General features: G+C 38.3%; 1 protein-coding gene across 1 annotated transcript; it reads left to right on the top strand.

Moving 5' to 3' along the window:
• The first annotated feature begins 6,655 nt into the window (after positions 1 to 6,655).
• On the top strand, positions 6,656 to 10,643 carry LOC103520198 (DNA-directed RNA polymerase II subunit RPB1-like). The gene is made up of 2 exons (XM_008485291.2): positions 6,656 to 6,682; positions 9,602 to 10,643. The coding sequence occupies exons 1-2, from the start codon at positions 6,671 to 6,673 to the stop codon at positions 10,361 to 10,363; spliced, it is 774 nt and encodes a 257-aa protein (XP_008483513.1). The 5' UTR covers positions 6,656 to 6,670; the 3' UTR covers positions 10,364 to 10,643.
• Positions 10,644 to 12,795: the final 2,152 nt, after the last annotated feature.

Raw genomic sequence — 12,795 nt, 5'->3', positions numbered from 1 at the left:
TTCTCGTACTAGGACGTATTTCAAGCTGAATTTAATTAATTATTTTGGTATGTAGATAGTAGGTACTCTTATAGGTAGGTACATAAATCAATTTCAATTTTGATTTGTAAATCGAGAAAATAATAAAATCAAGAAAGAAAAACTTTAAAGTCCGTCACAATAAATCAAGCTTCCCACAATCTACGGTCGACAAAAAAGGTTCGCGCTTTCTCCTCAAGCTTACACTGAACACGCGCCACTGATTACTAACTAACCATTATTTAATTAGGCAATAACCACACTCCTGACATATTGAAATGAACGTGTTACTATTTATTGCTAATATTAAGACATATTGTAATGACTATTTTACTATTTATTGATTTCAATGTTTACCATTTACGTTCTTAACTGCTTTAGGTATGTTATGATGATAATAATTTCAAATTTTACATGGTTAGGTATTATTTTAAATTTCTTTCGGTTGACTTCTTTTGGTCAGTTAACAATTTATCTACATATAGCTCTGTCTGTTTGTTGAAATACTTGAAAGGGAATTTATTGCTTTCTACTTTCTTACTGTCAATAAGCAAAAAATTATTTATTAGGTATGTATAAGAAATAAAAAGGAGACTTTCTATTAAAATTACCATTTTCAATTTGTGTATTTTCTGGATTTTTATTTAATTTTACCCTATGAAGTTCCAAGTAGGACTGTTCAAGATTCCCAGGTCAATCATAAACTCTTGCGAGTGAAGCATTGTCATCAGTCCAGATGACGACCACGCAGGACGTTACTTAACCTTAGTTATTTGCCTGGAAATATTACTTACGAGTATACCTACATAACATAGAATAGGTGTACGAGTACTTTCCTTTCGAAAAACTGACCACTGAACACTCGAAAATGGACCATTGCTCCAATGGAAACTGAATGGAGCAGTGGTCAATTTTCCAATGGTCAGTTTCCATAAAGGAAAATACCTACACCTGATGTCACCTCTCTTCGCGTCATGTAGCCTCTCCGGATAGGCTCTTTGTAATATTTATTGGTTTACTAAAATGTGTTAGTGACGCTACTTCTGGCCCATCCTGTATAACACTCGAAAATGGACCATTGCTCCAATGGAAACTGAATGGAGCAGTGGTCAATTTTCCAATGGTCAGTTTCCATAAAGGAAAATACACCTGATGTCACCTCTCTTCACGTCATGTAGCTTCTCCGGATAGGCTCTTTGTAATATTTATTGGTTTACTAAAATGTGTTAGTGACGCTACTTCTGACCCATCCTGTATACAGGCTAGACAAATTGCTGTCACCCTGTATAAGTGGCTAGATGATTTACACACATTGTAGGTGTGTGTATGCTCAATATATTATGTATTACGACTACACTCGGTCAACCAGTTGAAGTGCGCTTGTCAATATGTGAGTGTCCCTTTTGCTTCAAATGGAAAGAATGACACATCCACTAATTTGACTAATTCATTCCATGGCACATACAGTATTGGTGGAGATGTCGTTTGCACCTCGGAATTATCCATTATAAAAAGCCTATCAAGCTCGTCATCAATCGATAGCTGTGAATCAAAGGCTAATGATAGTAATGTAATGAAACTTGGTGTACCTTCCTAAAACAAGACATACTTTGCAGTGGCACCTAGATTTGGGCTTCATAGCAATAAGAAGTATCCTAGTCCACGAACTTATCAAACGTACGTAAGTTATTGGTGGAGATGTCGTTTGCACATTTGAACTATTGAAAAGCAAAAATATTCCGTCTTATAACCGCCAGGTCGCGGTTCGATTTCCGCCCGAGGCGAACTTTATCCTAAACAGACAAGGGTGGTCTAACTCCGAAATGTACGTTTTAAAGGTAGGTCTTCTGGAATCACGAACCGATCCATATAATTTTTTCGAACTTCAATTCGTAGGTACCTAGGAATCCTAGGATAGTTTAATCGGTGACTGGTGTTTCGTATTTTTTGGTGTTGCGCAGGAAAAGTGTTGTGATTTTTCTTCTTAAAAGTGACCCTTCTTTTGATTCCTGTGAAATGGAAATAACAGTGAGGATTTAGTCTTAATACATATGTACATACACCAGGCTTGATTGACAGAAAGTTACATCATTACCACTTGTCACTCCAAAGAATTTTCAGCTTTTCAGTCTCATTAGCTCATTAGAATCAGGGTACTTAGATACAGACAAGGTCTGCTCTCGGAAAGGCTGGCTTTCTCCTATACTTTCCTTCGCCACTTTCAGTAGGGCGGTGTTCAAACCTACATAATTATGAAAATGCAAAATGATACTAACTTGTTAATGTTATAAATCTTGTTTATGTTCTTTCAGGGTTATTTTTAATTGTTTTTTTTTTATACTGACAAGTCATAATTATTCATCTCAGGATGTCAAACTGTAATGTCAAATAAATAAATTACCGAGAGGTGTGTATCATTTTCAAAGGCTTGGATTTGTGGGAGACGGGCCTAAAAGTCGATTCCTACCCAGGGTTCGATTCCTGCCCAGGGGCGGATTTTTATCCTGATCGGATAACCACCAATGACTTAATGAGAGATTTCACTAATGGGAGAATTTTCAATCATCAAAAAAGGAGTTTTTATTAATGTTCCACGAAGGAGTTTTTAGTAATCCAAAGAGGAGGAGTTTTTAAAAACTCCTGAATTGGATAATTAAAAACTCCTTTTTGAATCATTAAAAATTATCCCATTAGTGAAATCTCTGATGAAGTCATTGGTGAAACCGACCATTAGCTTTCAATGTGCCAGCGACCTATAGTAGTGAAAGGGGACGGATCTTGATATCACTTCGGATAATAGCAGGATCATTGTACTTGGAATTATCTGCGGATCACTTGGATTCTTGATTCACTTGTGTGATGACGGCTTCAATGTGAACTATGTGCCATGAATCAGGATCACACCCTCTCGAATTTTGGACGTTAGAGGGAGCGCTGAATTTTGGACAAGCTTTTAATAGATGATTTTTTTAATAGGTTTGATAGAGGGAACAGACACAGCTTAAAACAGACCTCACAGAGTTGAATGCACCAGGAAATAATCAGCAGCACGTAATGTCTCATTGGTGTGTTAATAGTAAACAAATGAGGTAGGTACATAGGTACTGATTTTCTCTAATCACTACGGGCTAAAAAATTCCCGGAGGGACGGACCCTGCTTGTTATGCCTATGCTTTTAAAACTTATAGTACGTAAAATCAATGTGATTTCTCAATTAAGGAGCGCGGTAGCGCTCCGCCCCGCCAAGTCAAGAAAGTTTGACCGCTTTCTTTTAGCCTAAAGATCAGTGGTATCTTATTTAGGCTGAAAAAAATCTTGTTTGACATACACTTTTCTCTTCAAAATTTCGTCCTCAATTTGTTTAGTTTTGACAACAAGCCCAAAATCATAAAAATATTATTGATGAATTCACTCCTCAAAATACCTGGGGTTCGCCATTACCATTTGTCGCTCAAAGGCATACCTAACATTAGTAACATTCTCTATGTACTACCTATCATTACCTGTTGTTTTACTTTCCTTTTTACTTTTTTACTTTATTGTCACTCTCTACTACCACCCATTAATTTACATTTACCTTTTTTTTCTAGTTAAGCAAGGTCTTTTTACTGAATTGTTAGTTGTATGTATTATTCTTTAACCCATCAAATACACGAGACCTTGTTTAGACTGCTGGGGTAAAGGGACTTTTCAGTCCTATTCGGGCAGGATAAACAAGGTATATTCTATTCTATGTATGGAACACCAAACTGTCAAGATCTGAGTTAGACTCATCACAGATCTGTTCTCCACAGATCTATTCTCAAGATCTATTGAAGCAATTAATCTTGTGTTTTTGCCGAGCAGATTTTCATGTCATTCTGATCTGTGTCCGTTAGTTTGAACACACCCATCCCGATCGACAGTTATACCTCATATCTCTGGTGGGAATCTTTGGTGAGAATTTGATGAGTGATGCCTCGATATGACTCGACAGAAATTAGAAGTTGAGGATATTGATGGGATCCATTTAGTTGAGTTTCAAGCAGAGTTTCTGGAGGATATTCGAGGGCAGACTACCTACGAGATGGAAACAAATGGGATTTATACACTTCCTGGTGCATTTTGTATAACGGGACTTTGCTCTTCGGAAGAACTAATTGCTAATTGCATGATGTTGGTAATAATAATAGTGCTTATTTATACTGCTCTAATAGGACCGAAAAGTCCTTTTACTCCAGCAGTAGGCTACTACTATTATTGTGGTCAAATTCTCAAAATATATTGAGGATAAAATTCCATACCTCGGCTGGGATTGAACCCACGCCCCCCTGTTTACCAGGCGAGCGCCTTGACCACTACACCACCGAGGCAGGTTCGTACAACTACAACGTAGTTCGTAACTGGTTCATTTTATCATAGCATATTGAGAGTATCGTGATGAACTTGGCTTGATACCACCGAAAAGGCCGGACACTCATAAGCATGGCAGTTTTGCATGACAGTTTTGTGTGACACTGTCACACTGTGACAGGCATTCTGTCAGGCAAATTGGACAGTTTTCAAAACTTTGACGTCAGAACTACTATAAACACACGTTTGTTCAATTTTGATTGAATGGCTACTAACTATCGACGTCGACTGAAACCGTACACTGCCTCACCAACATAGATTCACCTCTTCACCTAGTCGATGGTCGATGGACGGTCGATCGGTGGCGTGGACTATGTGTGGACACAGCTTTATGCCTGTCAACCTGTCATACAACATCAAACGGTTGGTCCAGTGGTAACGCGCTGGGGCACGGTTGGTCCAGTGGTAACGCGCTTGCTTGCCATGCAGAAGGTCCCGGGTTCGAATCCCACCATTGACAAAAATTTGTACTCGTTTTTCGATTGCAAATATTTCAACGGGTTACTTTCTGGTGTTTTCGTGTTGACCCAGCACCTAAATGGGAAGTATTGTGTCTCTTCTCGCCCATCTGATGAGAGGCATACTACGGGATGGGCATGCTACGACACAGGCCACATGCGTCTAATGTAGCAGTTGTTTCATTGCTACGAAATAAAAACGGCGGTGGAACACTCATCTTTTTTTTTTTAAAAAAAACGTGAGTTTCTTGCCTCATGTGTAACGTACGTAGTAGCACTAAGTGAACAAGCATTGAGCGATCTTGTCTAATTGATTTCAGATTCACAACTTTATCTCTCTTTATAGAAATGATCCCATTTCGCAAGCTCCATCAAGTTTAACATTATCAAGCGCATAATGGAGGCTGACGATAATGCAATTGTCCACATTGGGAGGAGGGTAAACAATTTGAACCAACCCATATCGGAGCCGATTACCTGAACTTGCTATGCACCTTACTACCGACCCCATACAGGTTGTCATAGAAAAGAACGAAATCGACTTTCCAGAATGATTAACCCCATGAATCAATTATATACATAGTTGCAATATCGCAAGTACAAAATAAGTAGTTCATTACCTAATAGGTAGGTACCTACTCATTTATCATGTGGATGGCTTTTCCAAAGAAACACCAAGCCGGTTACAACAAAACTCCTCTTTCAGACTAAAACGAAAAGAAATTATATGAATAGATAGGTAATATTAAAAGTTTGTTTATTTTATCCATCGATAATATGACGATATCACAGAAGTTCATCACGCCAGCCTAGTTAAGCTTAGTTGGTAGTGCGTCTGCCTTGTAAGCGCTAGGCCGCGGGTTCGAATCCCGCCCGGGGCGGATTTTATCCTGATGGGATAATGTTCGTTCTCGGAACGGCTGGCTTTCTCCTATGCTGTCTTCCTTCTCTCTTCGATTTCGGGACGATAAGACCATAGCAGTTACAGTTCCCTCTGTCAAACCTCTAAAAAAACCAAAAAAAAAAAAAAAAAAAAAGAAGTAGAAGTTCATCACAACCCAGAACTCATCCAATAAATGAATTTCGATAGCCCGCGGTACCTAATTGAGGCTATCTTCCGGTTATGTAACAGGTACTCATAATCTACTAGAGTATCTACTCGTAGTCCATTGATCTATTTAATCTTCATTACCATACTTAGATTTCACCCAGATTGACATTCAGAGAATCCCGTAGGATTTCTAATTACAAACTCGCTTTTGTAAGACAGGTACTTATTTTCGTAACAAGTGCTTTTGTAAACAGATTAGTTACCCGCCCAAGATGGATATTACCGGATGCCGGTGCCCGAATTTTACCTGCTTTTACCTATCTCTAGCATCAAGCCTGTATGTGTTGTTGAAGTGTAACAGATCTATTACGAATTTCTTCCAAGAAATGATTATGTTATACCCAGATACTAACACCAGACACTTTATGCAAAAAAGAAGAAAAAAGAAGAAAAATGGAACAAGAAAGTGATAAAATTGAAAGATACAGAAGAAATCCGTTGCCTTGAGGCGTGCACATGTGAAAGGACTCTGGCTCGGTATGATATGAAACTTTAAAAAAAAAAAAAAAAAAAAAAATGAAAAAGAAGAAACCTTGCCTGAGGCTGCAATGTGAAAGGACTCTAGTGTAATAATATTAGGTATAAGTATAACACACGGTTAAATAATAAGTTAGTTGTGTCATACATCTCAACCCTATTCAAAACTTTGAAACTTTTTTTAAATTATTTTTTTAAAAAAACCAAAAACAAAATGTTCGCTCAAGTAAGTAGTGTTTGTGTTTTTATGATTTCTTACCATGTTTTAGTTTAGTATGAAAAGTTTTTAATTTTTGGCTCTCTTGGATTTTCGAAAAAGTTTGTCGGAGTGTTTGTCGATTTTTTAGGATTTTTCGAAACGAATAAGTTTAGTTTCTTAAGCATTAAAAGTGTTGCTTCATTTTACCTAAACATGAAATTTAGGAAACAATACGTGTAAACACCTAGGAGTTTTTGTAAATTAAAAGAAAATTTCAATACCTCTTGTGTTTTTAAGAAGACAACGTACCGTAAACCTAAAATCTGTTCTGAATTACTTTGCTAACAAAACCTCAATTACCCTAATCATTTTTCCGATAAAATGCTAGCTCACCTAATCTAATTTTCGTAACAAAATCTTTGCCTGAATTTTTTTCTAACAAAATCATAACTCATATTTCGCTATCTACCTACAAATTTCTTTTAATTTTATACCATCAAATTCAAAGTACCCACCTAATTTTCTAACAAAAATGTCGGTTCTCTAATTTTCCTTTTGCACACTTTGTTTCTAAGTCCAATTATGTAACTATTCATTCAGTTCTACTTTGATCTTGTTCTACTTTGTAAGAACCCTACGTCTTTCGCAAGACAAGAGTGTTTAATTACATTTTTTATAAACTTTCAATTTTTAAGTTCAGTTCACAATGTTCACCTTTCTTTTCGATCTGATGCATTTCTTTTGAATTCTCAATTCTCATTTGTAGACATCTTAAAAAAAGGAATTTGAAATTTGAAGTCTTTCAATCAATTTTCGGGGCGATTTTTGCAAAATTATAAATCAGCTTTCCATTGTCATTTTCAGAATTTTCTGTGTAAATACGAGGTTCATTTTCTCTTTCGCTAAAGTGCAAAATACATTATCTAGCTTTTTCATTTTTTCTATTCTCATGAAAAATAAGTACTTGGTGTTGTAAACTTTTTGTGTAAATACGAGGTTCATTTTCTCTTTCGCTAAAGTGCAAAATACATTATCTAGCTTTTTCATTTTTTCTATTCTCATGAAAAATACTTGGTGTTGTAAACTTTTGGGGGGTAAATACACCCATTTGGGAATTATATCTAATGCATAAGATACACGATAGTAAAAACTCAAAGTCTAATGAACATGATTTTATTCAGTCCCAATTAGCAATAATTAATACAATTAGACACTTGGATTGTTGCCCAATATAAATACCTACGTACAACATTAGATTTACCTACCCACTGCTTCGATCCAATCCTTTGACAAAAGGTAGAAAAAATTCAGAATAAAACAGACCAAGTAAATTAGAATTAAATCAATTCTATTAGAAATAAATCAAGTAATAGAAATTTGCTAATCTTGCTATAAAAATCTGATGCACTTTCATTTGATTTTATTGAACCAGGAAAAAAAAAAAAAAAAAAAAAAAAAAAAAAAAAAAAGTTTTTTTTAAACAAGAAAAAAAAAAAAAAAAAAAAAAAAAAAAAAAAAAAAAACAGAAAAAGGCATAAAATAATTAGCATAATATGCATAATGTATCTCCATGAAACCAACTTTCAAGTCAATAGGCTCGGTGAAAGTGCTGTCGGATTGGTTATGTTAGTATCTCAAAAGTTACAAAGTTTAGCACTAATCCGGATCGGTCATATTAGCGTCTCAAAAGATATAAAGTTTAGAACTGATCTAGCTACAGTGATCCCTTTTGTAGCGACTCGCTTCGAAGTCTTGACGTTCGCGCGCTTCCCGGCACGCTTGGTTTTCAGAGAGAGCATAGTATTTTCAGCCGCTGAACACTTATCTGTCAGCCTAGTTTCGCTTTCGGGATGATAAGACCTTAGCAATTACCTACAATTCCCTCAATCCTATTTAAAAAAGTTAAAGACTTTTTTAGAAAAAAGAAAAATGTTAACTAACCAAAACATAGTCTGAGTCATAGAACAAAAAAGTTTGTTGTCCTATCCAAGTATTTCTTTAGACGACAAAAAGTATATTAACTAGTTGTTTTTTTCCTCGGTCATAAAAAACGACCATTTCATTCATTCATCCAGTCCGGCTATTAATTTTATTGACAGAAGCGATTCTATCGAAGCGAAGAAGGAAAAAAAAAAGAAAAAAAAAAGAGAGAGAGAGAGAGAGAGAGAGAGAGAGAGAAAGGTTTACCTTATGCGTCAGGTCTCATGACACTGACCCTAAGGTTCAGGCAATGTAATTACTTTGATACACTTCAGAGTTCAGACGGACCTAACTATGGCTGAGATTTTCAGATACGAAATAGAGATATATGTAGTACCAGATAGAGTACCGCGGGCTTTAATGATTTGACCTACCTTATACGGTGAAACAAATGAGGTCCTTATTTACGAATAGAATGACCCCATGTAATAATGTTACGTAGATTAATCCAAAGTTATCACTAATCATAGAGCATAGAAGACAGAAGTATGCCTGGTTATTTTTGTCCCTAATGAACTACCGGGTGTTTAAGAAGCTTTTATGTTGGGTTCTGAACTTGGGGTTCGCAAAATATAGCTTTTATGTTGGGTCCTAGACAATTAGTTGACTACGACTCTAAAAGAAAGGACCAACATAAAAGTCATCATGAGAGTAGGTACAATCAGAGACTTTGTCATTTTTTTTATGTTAAATTTCATAACTGGATAACATGCTAGCGGACAAAATGAGACAATTTGCCACAAAATCGTGAAGTCCGAAATTATTAGGCCTAATATTTATGGCTCTTATTTTCTGACGATGCACGATGGTGGAATTGTCATAATCCAAATGGTAGAAATTAAAGATTAACAAAGCCCCATTTGAAATTTAAAAATATCACGGTAGGTATAAAATTAAAAAAAAAAATCAAAAAAATATGGGTAACTTCCTAAAAAATATTAATAAACGACGTTTCTTCTCCCCCAGATCTTCGCCGCTTCCGCTGTGTTGGCTGCCGCCAGCGCCATCTACGCCCCAACCTCCTACGGACCAAGCAGCCCCGCTCCAGTAGCCCTGTACAGTCCAGCCCCAGCCTACGCTTCCCCAGCCCCAGCCTACGCCTCCCCAGCCCCAGCCTACGCTAGCCCAGCTCCAGCTTACGCTAGCCCATCCTACAGCGCCCCAGCCTACAGTGCCCCATCTTACAGCTCTGGCCCAGCCTACAAGCCATCTTACGCTTCCCCATCTTACTCCGCCCCAGCTTACTCCGCCCCAGCTTACTCCGCCCCAGCTTACGCTAGCCCATCTTACGCTAGCCCATCTTACTCTGCCCCAGCCTACAAATCTGGCCCATCTTACGCCTCTGCCTACGCTCCATCTTACAGCTCCGGCCCAGCCTACAAATCTTACTCCGCCCCAGCTTACTCTGCCCCAGCCTACTCTGCCCCAGCTTACTCTGCCCCAGCCTACTCTGCCCCAGCATACTCTGCCCCAGCTTACTCTAGCCCATCTTACTCTGCCCCAGCCTACAAATCCTACTCCGCCCCATCTTACTCCGCCCCAGCCTACAAATCTTACTCTGCCCCAGCTTACTCTGGCTCTTACTCCACTGCTGCCCCAGCTTACTCCGGCCACTCCTACTCTACCCCAGCCCCAGCCTACGCCTCTGCCCACGGATCTTACTCCGAAGCTCCAGCTGTCGCTCAAGTCGAGTACTCCAACTCCTACGGAACCCAATACGCCTACTAGATCCTTCCCCTCTGACCTCCTCCTTCAATCTGTCCTGTCATCTTTCGTTATTTATTTGCTTCCTCTTTCCAAAACCTTTTGACCGGTGAGGGTAAAATTTCCCCTGACTGATCCGGTCTGGGCAAATTCTCATTGGTCAAATTAGTCATCTTTTTGTTACATCTTTGTTCTCCTCTTCTAGATTATTTATTTTTTATTTATTGAATAAGAAACGAAATAAACGACACACTCTGTTATCTCTGTTCTGTGAAAATGGCGACGTTTTCATAGGCTCTCTCTAGATCCTTTTGTTTTTACATCTAGGCTTCTGTTTAGCTTTTCAGGAACAGCGATGGTATATTCCACCGACATGCAAGCCTTATTGATGGTTTTACCAATTTTTACAAAGAAAGTGGAATAAATAATTTGAAGGCCAAAAACGTGTCTCAAGGATTTGGTATTTGGTGGGTAGAACAATATCAAACCACTTGAAGTTCGTCTCTTGTCATCTTTTCTGATTTAAAACTAGGATTTGAGTGACGTTGCTTGGTAACTTCAGTGATCCATCAGGATAATGGGGAATTCCTTTTGACCGGTGAGGGTAAAATTTCCCCCGACTGATCCGGTCTGGGCAAATTCTCATTGGTCAAATTAGTCATCTTTTTGTTACATCGTTGTTCTCCTCTTCTAGATTATTTATTTTTTATTTATTGAATAAGAAACGAAATAAACGACACACTCTGTTATCTGTTCTGTGAAAATGGCGACGTTTTCATAGGCTCTCTCTAGATCCTTTTGTTTTTATATCTAGGCTTTTGTTTAGCTTTTCAGGAATAGCGATGGTATATTCCACCGACATGCAAGTCTTATTGATGGTTTTACCAATTTTTACAAAGAAAGTGGAATAAATAGTTTGGCCAAAAACGTGTCTCAAGGATTTGGTGCGTAGAACCAATATCAAGCCACATGAAGTTCGTCTCTTGTCATCTTTTCTGATTTAAAACTAGGATTTGAGTGACGTTGCTTAGTAACTTCAGTGATCCATCAGGATAATGGGGAATTAATGGAACTACTGAACTGTGTTCAATATCTCGTCTATCAACCAGCTTTTGAGGAACTTCCTACACCAGAAGAATCCTACTATGCTAATTCGCCCTTGGATTTTAATAAAGGGGGAAGTTCGTAGTCCAAACGGCAGCTACAAAAGATCGAAAAAGTCATCCAGATTGGGACGCTCAAGCCCAAGACTAGAGAGCCTCAAGAACATTTAAATCTTATATATAGATGTAGATCTGTCCTAGGACAGGTTTCAACATGACGTTCTCCACTTTTCTCGATCTTGGGCGTCCTCGCTTATTTATACTGCTCTAATAGGACCGAAAAGTCCTTTTACTCCAGCAGTAGGCTACTACTATTATTGTGGTCAAATTCTCAAAATATATTGAGGATAAAATTCCATACCTCGGCTGGGATTGAACCCACGCCCCCCTGTTTACCAGGCGAGCGCCTTGACCACTACACCACCGAGGCAGGTTCGTACAACTACAACGTAGTTCGTAACTGGTTCATTTTATCACAGCATATTGAGAGTATCGTGATGAACTTGGCTTGATACCACCGAAAAGGCCGGACACTCATACAAAACTGTCATGCAAAACTGCCATGATTTGCATGACAGTTTTGTGTGACACTGTCACACTGTGACAGGCATAAGTCTGTCAGGCAAATTGGACAGTTTTCAAAACTTTGACGTCAGAACTACTATAAACACACGTTTGTTCAATTTTGATTGAATGGCTTATGCCTTGCAAAACTGTAAATCTGTGTCCACACATAGTCGACCATCGATCGATCGATCGACGTCGACTGAAACCGTACACTGCCTCACCAACATAGATTCATCTCTTCACCCAGTCGATGGACGGTCGATCGATGGCGTCGAGGACGAGGACGAGGACGAGGACTATGTGTGGCCACAGCTTTATGCCTGTCATACAACAATTACACGTGAGTTCCTTGCCTCAGTATCCCAGATCTGATAGCATGATTATATTGGAACAAAAGAGGAAAAGAAGAAATGGGGTTTAAAGTTTAAACGGACAGTGGGACCTCAGCCAACATGATTCAGGTAAGCGTGGATACTTTACTTTTCATTTTCACTTGAGGTTTTCCAAGGTCGAAATCTCTTGAGACTTGAGATCTGATACATTTATGTGTGCCCTCTGAACGCATTTGGATATTCTGTGTCAAAGTCTGCCTATGAAAACAGGAGGTTTTGTAGCAGCAGCAGCAGTATTGAATCTTGGTAAAAAAAAAGTTCAAAGTGCACCTAAGAGAATCTAGAATAAGGCATTTTTAGGAAATTTTCAGCCTGAAAGTTCTGTTTTCCCTATAATGCGATGACGGGTTCACAGGTAAAGTCTGGTAGGATATCCGGGCATCTTCTTTAGTAG

The sequence above is a fragment of the Diaphorina citri genome, unplaced genomic scaffold (assembly GCF_000475195.1).
Source record: "Diaphorina citri unplaced genomic scaffold, Diaci psyllid genome assembly version 1.1 scaffold69, whole genome shotgun sequence".
In the NCBI taxonomy this organism is placed as follows: domain Eukaryota; kingdom Metazoa; phylum Arthropoda; class Insecta; order Hemiptera; family Psyllidae; genus Diaphorina; species Diaphorina citri.
Note: the sequence above shows the minus strand (reverse complement) of the source record. Positions and strands in the feature narration are given on the sequence as shown.